Source organism: Oncorhynchus mykiss, chromosome 24 (genome assembly GCF_013265735.2).
Source record: "Oncorhynchus mykiss isolate Arlee chromosome 24, USDA_OmykA_1.1, whole genome shotgun sequence".
Classification (NCBI taxonomy): Eukaryota; Metazoa; Chordata; class Actinopteri; order Salmoniformes; family Salmonidae; genus Oncorhynchus; species Oncorhynchus mykiss.
The window spans coordinates 492,735-505,490 of NC_048588.1; the positions used below are offsets into that span (position 1 = coordinate 492,735).

The 12,756-nt window shown below is 41.8% G+C and overlaps 1 protein-coding gene across 1 annotated transcript; it reads left to right on the forward strand.

The window, feature by feature from the left end:
* The first annotated feature begins 476 nt into the window (after window positions 1-476).
* On the forward strand, window positions 477-10,444 carry LOC110503521 (guanylate cyclase soluble subunit beta-2). Its single transcript, XM_021581876.2, has 16 exons — window positions 477-872; window positions 1,155-1,228; window positions 1,473-1,567; window positions 1,986-2,146; window positions 2,328-2,427; window positions 2,579-2,808; window positions 3,120-3,219; window positions 3,372-3,475; window positions 4,998-5,214; window positions 5,446-5,766; window positions 6,592-6,740; window positions 6,916-7,062; window positions 7,424-7,578; window positions 7,862-8,070; window positions 8,392-8,523; window positions 8,773-10,444. Exons 1-16 carry the CDS (start codon window positions 789-791, stop codon window positions 8,955-8,957), a joined length of 2,463 nt encoding a protein of 820 aa, XP_021437551.1. The 5' UTR covers window positions 477-788; the 3' UTR covers window positions 8,958-10,444.
* Window positions 10,445-12,756: the final 2,312 nt, after the last annotated feature.

The following is a 12,756-nucleotide window of genomic DNA, read 5'->3' on the forward strand; positions in this document are numbered from 1 at the left end:
AGCAAATGGTGGTCTTACCAGATACTGAATGGTTTTCTGATCCACGCCCCTACCTTTTTTTAAGGTATCTGTGAACAATGCATATGTGTATTCACAGTCATGTGAAATCCATAGATTATGTCCTAATGAATTTATTTCAATTGACTGATTTCCTTATATGAACTGTAACTCAGTAAAATCTTTGACATTTTTGCATGTTTTGTTTTATATTTTTGTTCAGTGTATTTGGTTGTTTGTATTCATAGATTTTTTTAACAATTACTATTTGTTATTATAATTATTATTGCATTTTTGTGTGAAAAGCGTGTGATGCTAAATGTTTTCATCTATCTGCCTAGGGACTACAGATTAAAACTAGCCAACTGGCTAAATCCATCACATTTACAGAAATGTTAATTAATAATATTGTCCCTGTTAAATAAATAAATTAGTCGTTTTATTTCAAATATTTCATCTAAACCATTTGTTGAACGTCACATTGGTAGCCTAATGCGAATTAGAACTTTTGCACCTAGATGCCACTGCGTGTACGGAGTTGAGATCAGCACATCTATCGCCTGAACAGCGCCTTTGACACTCATCTGTACCGCCTCGCGCACCAACGCTCCCGCGAACAGCTGGAGATGGGTGAACGGCTTTCTTCAGTCACTGTTCGATGCGCAGCGGCAGAAGTGACGGAATAAGGAGCTGAAGCTTTTGTGTATATACAGGATATAGGCCTAGGCATATCACTTTAATTAAATATATTCAGGCAGGCTGTCGACGGAGATAATGTTGTGCGTTAGAGTATGTGGTCAACTTGGGGTCGTGTTCGTGCAAGGGAATTAAGGTTTTTAAACAAAGTGTCGGCAGAATCCAAACCAAAAGAGATGGTAAGTTGTGTGTGTCGACCCATAAATTAACTCATAGTGATAGATAGTCTAAACTGATATGTTACAGTATAGGCAAGCATATGTTGTATAGGTTACTGGACTGAACTGTTCGAAAATCATGACTCAATGTGTTTCCAGCCTGTAGACTTACTCATTAGTCTTATTAGGCTACATGGACGATTCAATAGGCTATGTCACTCTTACCTATATAAATATAGCCTATATTTTATGAATGGCATCAAAATAAAAAATGCTGCTAAATTTGCAATGTTCTCTCTGCAGTATGGATTTATCAATACCTGTTTGAAGTCGCTGGTTGTTGACAAGTTTGGCGAGGAGACATGGATGCAGCTCAGGTAACAATGTTATTAATTAACACTATCATATTAGACAACGTGAATATCTCTTGATAATTGATTAATTGTAATAATATGTTGCGTAATTCCAGAAGGTGGCGTTAAAGGCTAGCATTGAGCACGGCCCCTCAGCGTGGACCTATATGCTAGCTAATTGATGGATTAATTCACTGCTTTCTGTTTATTGGTCATCAATGGGAGGTGTAACCTGCTGAAATGATCTCATCATCATAATTATATGCAGAGATGAGGCCGGGGTTCAAGATACATTCTTGACATATGAAGTGTACAAAGACGACATCACCATGCAACTGGTGGCTGCGGCCTGCAAGCTACTTGGTAGGCTAATTTATCATTATTTGATGAATAATGTCATATCAATGTAGCTCTGGACCAGTAACGATCTGGAGCTAATATATATATTCTGAGAGGTGTTATAAAATCGTACATTTCCATGCCAATCACGGTTACTTCCAGATTATGAATTATAATTCAAGTCATGGATTGAGAAATAGCTACAAAAAATTAGGAATCATTTTAGAATAGTGAATTTCTTGCACTGCATGGCTTGATTTGAAATGGAATCGAAACTCTATTGCTGACAGGCAAAATACATGACTCAAGATGATGATACAAATACATATTATAAATATTACATGATAGAACAAAATGTGTTTTATGTGATGTTTTACGTAAAGGCGTACATGTTGGTATTAACCTATATATTCATTAGGCCTACTTTATTTTCTATTCGAAGATGTTAAACCAGAGGTGGTGTTGAGACAATTTGGGGAATATTTTTTTGACTTTTGTAAACGATCTGGATACGACCACATGTTACGGACTCTGGGAGGGAACCTGTTCGAGTTTATCGAGAATCTGGATGCACTGCACAGCTACCTTGCCCTTTCTTACAAGGTATAATGTGTGTGTGTGTGTGTGTGTGTGTGTGTGTGTGTGTGTAGCCTACTCTATTATAGCCTACTCTATTGATATAGGTATATATGTGATAATCAATCTATAAATAGTGGACAATGGACACACGTCATATTTTGGACAGAAAAAAACAGTGTCAGATGATTTGGAAATATGCTTGCAGGAGATGAACGCGCCATCATTTCGAGCGGAGAGGAACGGTGACGGCACGATGTTTCTCCACTATTACTCCGACCGCCGAGGCCTATGCCAAATTGTACCCGGTAATTATGCTGAATGCTGATAGATTAAATTATTGACGTTAAGTACAAATGTGTTAAACAACTTAATACACTCAATATCGTGAGATTTTAGCGTGCGTAAAAGTAGGGGCTTTGTGCGTAAAAGTGAAACGACTGTTTCCCATTTCCACAGGTATCATTGAAGCTGTAGCAAAAGACTTCTTCAACAGCGAGATAACGATGGAAATCGTCAACCAAATAGAGGAACTAGAGAGGACAGGAAAGAAGGAGCATGTAGTATTCCTTGTCACTCAGAAACCGACATTTTCGAATGTAATGTGCAGTAACAAGCTCTCACAGACACCGCCATGTTTGCCAAAAGGCCCCAGGCGCAACGCAATGCACTGGAACCCAAACAAGGAGGTAAAATCCGGGTCAGGACAACAGATGACCCACAAATCATTGGCTTGCATCCTAAATGGCACCCTATTCTCTTGATAGTACACCACTTTTGACCAGGGCTCATAGGTAATAGGGTGATATTTGCAATGCATACATAGGCTACAGAAACAAGCAGATGCCATCTCTGAGGATCTCCAAAGAATTGTCCCAAAACTATCTCAATAACCCAACCCAACACAGCCAATTTTCCATATGGTTTAAAAGTTAACCATTTTATGCAATTTAACCATAACACGAATTTCCTCCAATGTGTCCCTCACCCCATCTATCAGGACATACAGAAATCATTGCAGAGGAAACTCCAATCTCAGGGATTTTCCATGTGTCGGAACCACTGGGAGACTGTGAGGGGGTTGGTCCAGCTTGGGAAGGGTAAAGACCAAACATCTCATCATTCCTTTTCTAATGGATTGGCTCAGTCCACCTCAGATATCGATAAAGCCTGTCTATTCCATCTTGCTTGTCAAGATATCTCTAATCTTGATATCCTTACTATCATTAATAGATGTTTACTTCAATCATAGGCAAACTCTTGAGAGGATTTGAGCCAGTCTACCCGAAGAACCTTTGCATCGACCTGAAGACATTTTGCAATGCCTTTCCCTTCCATATAGTGTTCGACAAGGAGGTACAAAAGTATTATCTCCCAGATTCCCTCTTGGTATTAAGTACATGCACTGTAAATTTATATACCTAAAAAAAAAATGTGTTAGTAAATTTGTTTGTTTTTCTCAATTGAAAAAAATTGACATTTGTTGAAACCAAATATATCATTCAGTGCCAACTGTTACAAACTTTTCCCCATTGGTTAAGCCGAATAGATAACATAAATACAAAACTAAATGGCTACACCCCATTTTTCATGTTGTACCAAGTTGGTTTTTCACTTTGGAGTTACCTATCCAAATTTCTTGGGTTACAAGCAATTAAATCAGTTTCCTGTTAATCAATATATTAAGTTGGTTCCATTACGTGAAATAATGACTCCAAATGCTTTCTTTCCATAAGAATTTCACATGAACTGGTTACCAATATTGTAACCAAATGGTGACCGTCTCATCAATTGAATCATTTCCAGGCTCTTTAGAGTCACAGTACTTACAGAGATATCATAGAAAGAGAAGTGTCAAAATTGTTCAACTTCATATTCATCATCTCCAGCACCACCCCAACATGTGAAAACGGCACGTTTTTATAGTTTGTAGTAAAAAAAGACATAGGAAGTTAAGTGTTCCAATAACGTCATTGGTGTGCATCATGGGATTTTAACCAATCATGAGGAGGCATTGCCTACTTATTGCCTGTTAATTGTCTACTAATTGGTTGATGATGTCATTGGAAACACTTACCTTCTTCTATCTTTTTTACTTCAAAACATAGAAATGTGCCATTTTCACATAGGTATGTTGATGTTGGGGTGTTGCTGGAGATGATGAATATGAAGTACATTTTTTTTATTTTATTTCGCTTTAAGATTCAGTGCTGGCAGTGAACATATAATCATAAAAAAACAACAACACATTATATGGAATGACATTCACTCTCACAGGTGGCCAACAATAACAAACTGAAAGCCACGTCCCCTGTAGGCCATGCTTCCAAATCTTCTGATGGGTGCAATGTAGCGGTGGCAGCCTACCGCTATGTGGTGTTGAAAGCAATTTATAAGCTTTCATTCAATTAAAAACATCACATGATCTTTCAAATTCTTTATTTGATTCATACAAATTGAATAGAATAGGTTGATTGAACCAAAGCTCAATTTTGGATCATGTCAATCAGAAAAAGCACTTCAGATGAACAACAGTGCCGTCCCACTTTTTACAGCGTGGTTTAGTAATGCCAGATAATCACTGGGATGGTTTCCCGGACACAGATTAGGCCTAGTCTAAAAAGCATTCTCAATGAGGAATCTCAATTAGAAGTGCTTCTTAGTCCAGGACTGGGCTTAAAATGTGTCCAGAAACGGGCCCTTTATGTAGATATGAATTGTAATCTTAATACCTGGAGTAAGGCTGCTGAAGTGCAATGCTTTTGACCAGAGTCCTATTGACCCTCGTTAAAAGTAGTGCACTGCAGTCAGTATATAGGGAATAGGGTGACATTTGGGACCCAGCCTGAATCTCTGCTCTCTGGTCCAACCCCTGCAGCTGATGGTGAGACAGGCGGGGGTGAACGTCCAGAAGATCGTCCCCGGGCTGCAGACCATGAGCATTCACCTGGATCAGTACTTCAGTATCGTCCACCCCGAGGTCACCTTCACCATCTCCAGCATCAGGAAGTTCATCAACAGCCACTTTGTCCTGCAGACGCGACGGGACATGATGCCTGAGGCCTGGAGGGATAGACCCATGCTGGAGCTCAGAGGTGGAATTAATGAATGAACGGATGAATGAACAGATGAAGTAATGAAAAACTGGATGGATGAATGCATGAATGGATAATAGAAGGAAGAAATACATGAATGATTATTTGTTATTGAGTCATGCCACTTATGCAACCTATCCCACCATAACCATTTAACAGAAACACACACATCCCCCCTCCATTTAATTTCACCTCTCTCTTTATCTCCACCCCTCACTCCCCTGTTCCCAGGTCAGATGTTGTGGATGGAGTCTCTGCAGTGCATGCTGTACCAGGCCTCCCCTTTGCTGCGGAGCCTCCACGAGCTGGAGGAGCGGAGCATGCACATCTCTGATATCGCCCCTCACGACGTCACGCGGGACCTCATCCTGCTCAACCAGCAGCGGCTGGCCGAGATGGAGCTCTCCAACCAGCTGGAGAGGAAGAAGGAGGAGCTCCGACACCTGTCCCAGCATCTGGAGGAGGAGAGGACCAAGACGGAGAACCTGCTGTACGCCATGCTGCCCAAACATGTGGCCAACCAGCTGAAGGAGGGGAAGAGAGTGGAAGCAGGTGAATGACACAGGGAGAGGAGAGATGGGGAGAGTAGAATAGAGGAAAGGAAAGATGCAGAGAAGCGAGTTGAGGAGAGAAGAGGAAAGGAGAGGTGGGGAGAGGGAATAAGTAGAGAGGAGATGTGGGGAGAGGAGAGTAGGGGAGAAAAGGTGAGGAAGGGACAGAAGGGAAGAAAGTAGAGAAGATGAGAGTAAAAAAGATAATTGGTGAGAAAATAATTGGTGAGAGGATTGGTGGTGTGTGAAATGCCCTAGTAGGGCCAAACACTCCTTTGCCAAAACCTGTACACAGTAGCCTATGCCTCCCTTGCTCTGACACACAACAGACAGTAGAGATGTACAGAGTGGAATTGGGGGGATTTTTGAAGGATATTTCCCTGCCTTGCTGCAGTGTATTACATATTTAATGAAGGCATGAATTACAGATTGAAACAGCACCACGACACAGCCAGCGGCTCCCAGACACATCTGTCTTTGAAGCACAGTACACCGACAGACAGACAAACAAACATAGGCGCAGACAGACGGACACAAACAGCTAGAAAGACAGACAGACAGACATACAGAGATAAAAACAGACAGACAAAGACAGACAGACATACAGAGATGCAAACAGACAAACTCATGCATGAACAGTACACACACATGCGCACACACAACATTTATTGATATGAAGCAACAGGTCAGCTACATGTGGATAAGTATTAAGCAGAATAACTAGTTTTCACTATTGTTCTCGACATTGTAAAAGGACTGAAACAGTGGTATATTAATGGAAATGGCCATATGGTCGGTGGTGGTTGTGGTTATGTTTGCTCTAAAGGAGAGTTCAAGGAGTGCACCATCCTCTTCAGTGATGTGGTCACCTTTACCAACATCTGCTCGGAGTGTGAGCCCATCCAGATCGTCAACATGCTTAACTCCATGTACCTCAAGTTCGACCGGCTCACCACAGTACACACAGTTTACAAGGTAACAAAATATTACATTTGTCAGATAGGCTAAACATTTATCATTCATGATTGAAACATCTTGCGAATTATTCTACATATCCATCTATTCATTCATCTAGACCAGGCAGCCTGGAATAGCCATTCCAGTACTTAACTCATCGAAATCAATCTGCCTGTGGTTGTGTCTGCATCAGGTGGAGACCATAGGTGATGCCTACATGGTGGTAGGTGGCGTGCCCATCCCAGTGTCCAGTCATGCTGAGAGGGTGGCCAACTTCGCCCTGGGCATGGTCATAGCAGCTAGGGAGGTCATCAACCCCATCACAGGGGGGCCTATCCAGGTGAGACCCACAGATGGCTGGTGTGTTTGAATGCTGGATAGATTTTTCACAATATTTTTGTAACATCTCTATTCTATTGATCCAAATCCAAAGGGTTGTAATTTCCATGCCCTTGTTTTTCTTTTTGAGCTGATCTTTCTCAGTTCTCCTGCTAGTTTATTATCACAATACAATACCTCTCTCTGTGTCTGAGGCTGGTCTATTGGGCAACACAGCCGCCAGCAGCACATAAAGGTCAACCCCCATTGTGGATAAGACTCCTTCCACTAGTCAATGCTCATTTCCACCTATTTCTGTCTCAATAAAGTAAAAATATCCCACAAAATATATTTAAAAAACAAACAATACCTCTCTGCTGTAGATCCGTGTGGGTGTACACAGCGGGCCAGTTCTAGCTGGTGTGGTGGGGGAGAAGATGCCTCGGTACTGCCTGTTCGGAGACACAGTAAACACGGCGTCTCGCATGGAGAGCCATGGCCTCCCCAACAAGATCCACCTCAGCCCCAGTGTTTACCTGTAAGACCTCAGCTCATGTCACATGACTGAACTGCAGGAAATTAAATCAATCAAGCAATCGATCAAGAAAGCAAGCCAGCAATTTATTTAGAAAGCCCTTTTTACATCAAATGTTGTCAAAAGTGCTTGATGATTTGTTGGATGATGGACTGATTTATTGATTTATTAATTGAGTGCTTGGTTGGTTGAGCCCATAGGGCTCTGTTCAAAAGTAGTGCACTATATAAGGGAAAGGGTTCCATTTGGGACGAAGGCTTTGTTTTTATATGTCTTCCTCCTCCAGGGTTCTGAAAGACAAGGGCTTCATGATCCAGGAGCGAGGAGAGATCGATGTGAAGGGGAAGGGCAGGATGTCCACCTACTTCCTGGAAGGGAACCTGACCGCCACGGAGCACGAGATCATGGGCCGTTCAGTTAAGGAGGCCGACTCGGGCCGTGCGTCTGTACAGTCGGCACGGGACTGCAACACAGAGGCAGCCCTGTACAGACCTGGTAAACAAGGTTCTCCTGTCTGTCTGCCTCTCAACTACTAAAAATACACACCTTTATAAATATATAGTACACCTGAGAAAATGTCTTAGATGTGTGTCTAACCTTGTTGCACCCTATTTGTGTGTCTAATTTGAGGTAGCTCAGCCTCAGTGTGCATTATCTCAACAGGTTTTCTGTTCCCCGATATTTATGGCGCATTTAGTCATAATCACCACAGAGACAAACACTAACCCCATTCTAGCTTCCCTTTCATGGCTGTGGTATATTGTTAATGCCTCACTCTAAAGCTAGACCTTTTTGTTGTAATCTATAATCCCACAGCCATCCAGAGGGTGCAGAGTGAGGACAGGAATCCTGTAGTGCCCATGGAGTATGGAGACAGCCTGGCCGACCCGCCGCCCTCAGTCCAGCTCACTGAACCCCAGCCACAAGTCAGAGCCAAGAGCCTCAAAGGTGCCTCCTCCTCTTTCTTTTATTCGATAATTCGTTCTTTTTTTCTTTTTATTGAATGATATTCTTTAATATGTACATTTTATTTAAGTATTATATTCGTAGTATCTTGTATTCTTTATCTTATTCTAAGATGATCTTTAAGTCACAGGTAAAAGACTGCTCCTCCATTTCTTTTACATTTCTCCTATTCGTTACCTCCATTGCCTTCCACTCTACCTGCAGTGGTGACTCACTGTGTGTGTTTCACAGGAAAACCTCGGGACTCAGAGAGCTACGGCAGTCTCCACAGTGACAACAAGTCAGTGGAGGGAGGTCTCCCCAAACCAGATCACCAGCTGACCAGAGCAACCTTGTCCCAGAGTCCCACTCCCATAGAGGCTGAGGCTCCTCATTCCACCAAACACATCCGGACCAGTTTCTGTGTGGTCCTCTGAGCTGTTGTAGTACTATCCAGACTAGTCACTGTAGCCCCGTTTATACCTGTTGCTAACACATACGTCCTTGATCCTGATCTTGTCATCATTCTGATTGTGCCCACATTTTAGCTGTTGCTATTAAATATTAAAATGTGTCTCTTATCCTTGTGACCAGATTTCCTGGTACCTCCATGTATGCAATACAATAATTTAAGACACATATTGATAAGTCAATGGTGCCAACTGTCAATGATTTTAGAGGGAGGGATAATGATGATTTAACAAGTTTTACTGTCCAGATCAGCCTAAGATATTCAGACACAATGCTTCCCTAACTACCTCCAGAGGTTGTCAGGAACATGAGATCACAATACATATTCTAATCGTCTACACCTGTCTAAAAAGGTGGGCACAATTCGAATGTGAACAAGATCAGGCAAAGGACGCATGTTAGCACCAGGTATAAACTGAGCTTAAGTGACCCACCCATTCAATTGGATCACAACTGCTGGAATATAGGACATTCAATTAAATTGGACTATCTCTGCTGATGAGCCTATACTCTGAGACTACAGTGTTTTATGAATATTGAAATTACAGTGTCTATGGTCATCTTGCTAATGTTTCATTTTATGTGATCTCTCCCCTGGAGCACTGCTATCTATGTGATATATAGAAGTCAACTGTAACCAGACTTGTACCTCTGGTCCAGGGCACTATGAACCAAGATGGCGGAGCAGTAAGACGTGTTTGTTTCCTTCCCATGTTTTTCTTTATTTTTTTGTATACATTTCATTATATTTCAATCTCTTTTTTCCATTTTCGAATTAAATATACCTTCTTGCAACCCGCCTCACCCAATGTGGTACGAATCTGCTACTTTTTAGACCTTATAACTGGAACCTCCATCATCAGCTAGCAAGTTAATAAGCTACTAGCTTTTTAGTCATTGTTAGCCACTGCTAGCGGTCTTTATCTTTAGCTCGGACTCCAGCCGCTTTAGCCCGGATAGCCTGGATAATACCTGCCAGTCTGCACAGCACGATATCAGCCCTGAGCATATCGGACTGCTTTTTTCCTCCACTACATCACCAGATTCCTGCTGCAAGCTCTGGGCTATTACACCGGATCTTCGCAGCTAGCTAGTTGCTACCGAGTGGCTATTGTGGCTAACGCCCTTGTCCAGGAGCATCCACCAGCTAGCCTCGGGCTAGGCCCATGTCCCGTCTAGCAAACGAAGTACACCAATTACATCTGCTGATGTAATTTATGAAGTTATTCGGCCGATGTGCTCTCAACCAACCTCTGTGTCGTGGATGTTGGTGTTGATCTATCTGCTAGCCCCGACCTGCTATAGCTTCCTGAACGCCGTGTCTCCCGCAGGCCTTGCATAGGAATCTACTACCGAACGGCTCCCTGTTTCATCATTGCTGCCCACTGCAATCTGGTTTCCGAGCTGGTCACGGGTGCACCTCAGCCACACTCAAGGTCCTAAACGATATCATAACCACCATCAATAAAAGACATTACTGTGCAGCCATCTTCATCGACCTGTCCAAGACCTTCGACTCTGTCAATCACCGTATTCTTATTGGCAGACTCAACAGCCTTGGTTTCTCTAATGACAGCCTCGCCTGGTTCGCAAACATCTTCTCAGATATAGTTCAGTGTGTCAAATCAGAGGGCCTGTTGTCCGGACCTCTGGCAGTCTCTATGGGGGTGCCACAGGGTTCAATTCTCGGGACGACTCTTTTCTCTGTATATGTCAATGATGTTGCTCTTGCTGCAGGTGATTATTTGATCCAAATCTACGCAGACGACACCATTCTGTATACACCTGGCCCTTCTTTGGACACCGTGTTAACAAACCTCCAAATGAGATTCAACGCCATATTACACTCCTTCCGTGGCCTCCAACTGTTCTTAAATGCTAGTAAAACTAAATGCATGCTCTTCAACCGATTGCTGACCGCACCTGCCCACCCGACTAGCGTCACTACTCTGGACGGTTCTGACTTTTCTGGCTAGACACCTAGGTATTTATCATTGTCCACATATTCACATTTATAGTTGTCCACATATTCACATACTCTCCTTCCAGACTCACATTAAGCATCTCCAATCCAAAGTTAAATCTAGAATTGGATTCCTATTTCGCAACAAAGCCTTCTTCACTCATGCTGCCAAACATACCCTCGTAAAACTGACCATCCTCCCGGTCCTTGACTTCGGCGATGTCATTTACAAAATAGCCTCCAACACTCTACTCAGCAAATTGGATGCAGTCTTATCACAGTGCCATCCGTTTTGTCACCAAAGCCCCATATACTACCCACCACTGCTACCTGTATGCTCTCGTTGGCTGGTCCTCGCTACATATTCGTGGCCAAACCCACTGGCTCCAGGTCATCTATAAGTCTTTGCTATGTAAAGTGCCGCCTTATCTCAGCTCACTGGTCACCATAGCAACAACCACCTGTAGCACGTGCTCCAGCAGGTATATTTCACTGGTCATCCCCAAAGCCAACACCTCCTTTGGCCGCCTTTCCTTCCAGTTCTCTGCTGCCAATGACTGGAACGAATTGCAAAAATCACTGAAGTTGGAGACATATCACCCTCGCTAACTTTAAGCGTCAGCTGTCAAAGCAGTTTACCAATCGCTGCAGCTGCTCACAGCCCATCTGTAAATAGCCCATCCAACAAACTACCTACCTCATCCCCATATTTGTTTATGTTTTTCTGATCTTTTGCACACCAGTATTTCTACTTGCACATCCTCATCTGCACATATATCACTCCAGTGTAAATTGCTAAATTGTAATGACTTTGCCAGTATTGGCCTATTTATTGCCTTACCTCCTTACTTCATTTGCACACACTGTATACAGATGTTTCTATTGTGTTCTTGACTGTACGCTTGTTTATCCCACATGTAACTCTGTGTTGTTGTTTGTGTCACATTGCTTTGCTTTATCTTGGCCAGGTTGCAGTTGTAAATGAGAACTTGTTCTCAACTGGCCTACCTGGTTAAATAAAGGTGGACAATTTTTTATAATTGTGTGCATAGGTAACTCGTTGTCATTGTGTGATGGGACCAGAGCTACCAGACTGCAGGGTTGGATTGGAATTAATATGGAAATACTGGAAATACACATGGCATGTCTTTGAAAAATATTAAAATACACAAATATTCAAATCATTGCATTTGAACCCAGGACTGTTTAGTCCCTTAGACCGCTGCGCCACTCGGGAGCCCCTATTTCTAGGAAGTTATTTGAAAATACTTTCGAATACTTCAATTAGAAGTAGCTGATTTGGCAAAAAAAAATGCAATACTATAAGGGTGGCTACTTTGAAGAATCTAAAATATATTTTGATTTGTTTAACACTTTTTTGGTTACTACATGATTCCATATGTGTAATTTCATAGTTTGATGTCTTCACTATTATTATACCGTGTAGAAAATAGTAAAAATAAAGAAAACCTTTGAATGAGTAGGTGTGTCCAAACTTTTGACTCGTACTGTATATATGAGTAATAGACATACTAAGGTTGTCCATTTACATACATATAATTTGTATTTCCTGATAAGGTATTTGACAGTCCTGTGCCAATATTATATTGTCTATGAAGTTTTAATGCGTTAAAAAATAAATGTAGCCTCCTATTATTATTTTTTTAAACGGTTGAAGACTATTTTTAAGCATAAAATATTAAAACACCCAAGCAATAAGATATAATTTTATATTATGAAAAAGTCAATCGTGTGTGTAAATATTATATCTAGAAAAAGAATGAACAAACCTTAACATTTAT

Excerpts from the sequence above, each read along its gene's own strand:
- LOC110503521 (XM_021581876.2), top strand. The coding sequence starts at position 789 with ATGTGGTCAACTTGGGGTCGTGTTCGTGCAAGGGAATTAAGGTTTTTA. Across the intron at positions 2,147-2,327 it reads ACCTTGCCCTTTCTTACAAG|GAGATGAACGCGCCATCATT; the intron begins GTATAATGTGTG and ends ATATGCTTGCAG. Across the intron at positions 5,767-6,591 it reads GGGGAAGAGAGTGGAAGCAG|GAGAGTTCAAGGAGTGCACC; the intron begins GTGAATGACACA and ends TTTGCTCTAAAG.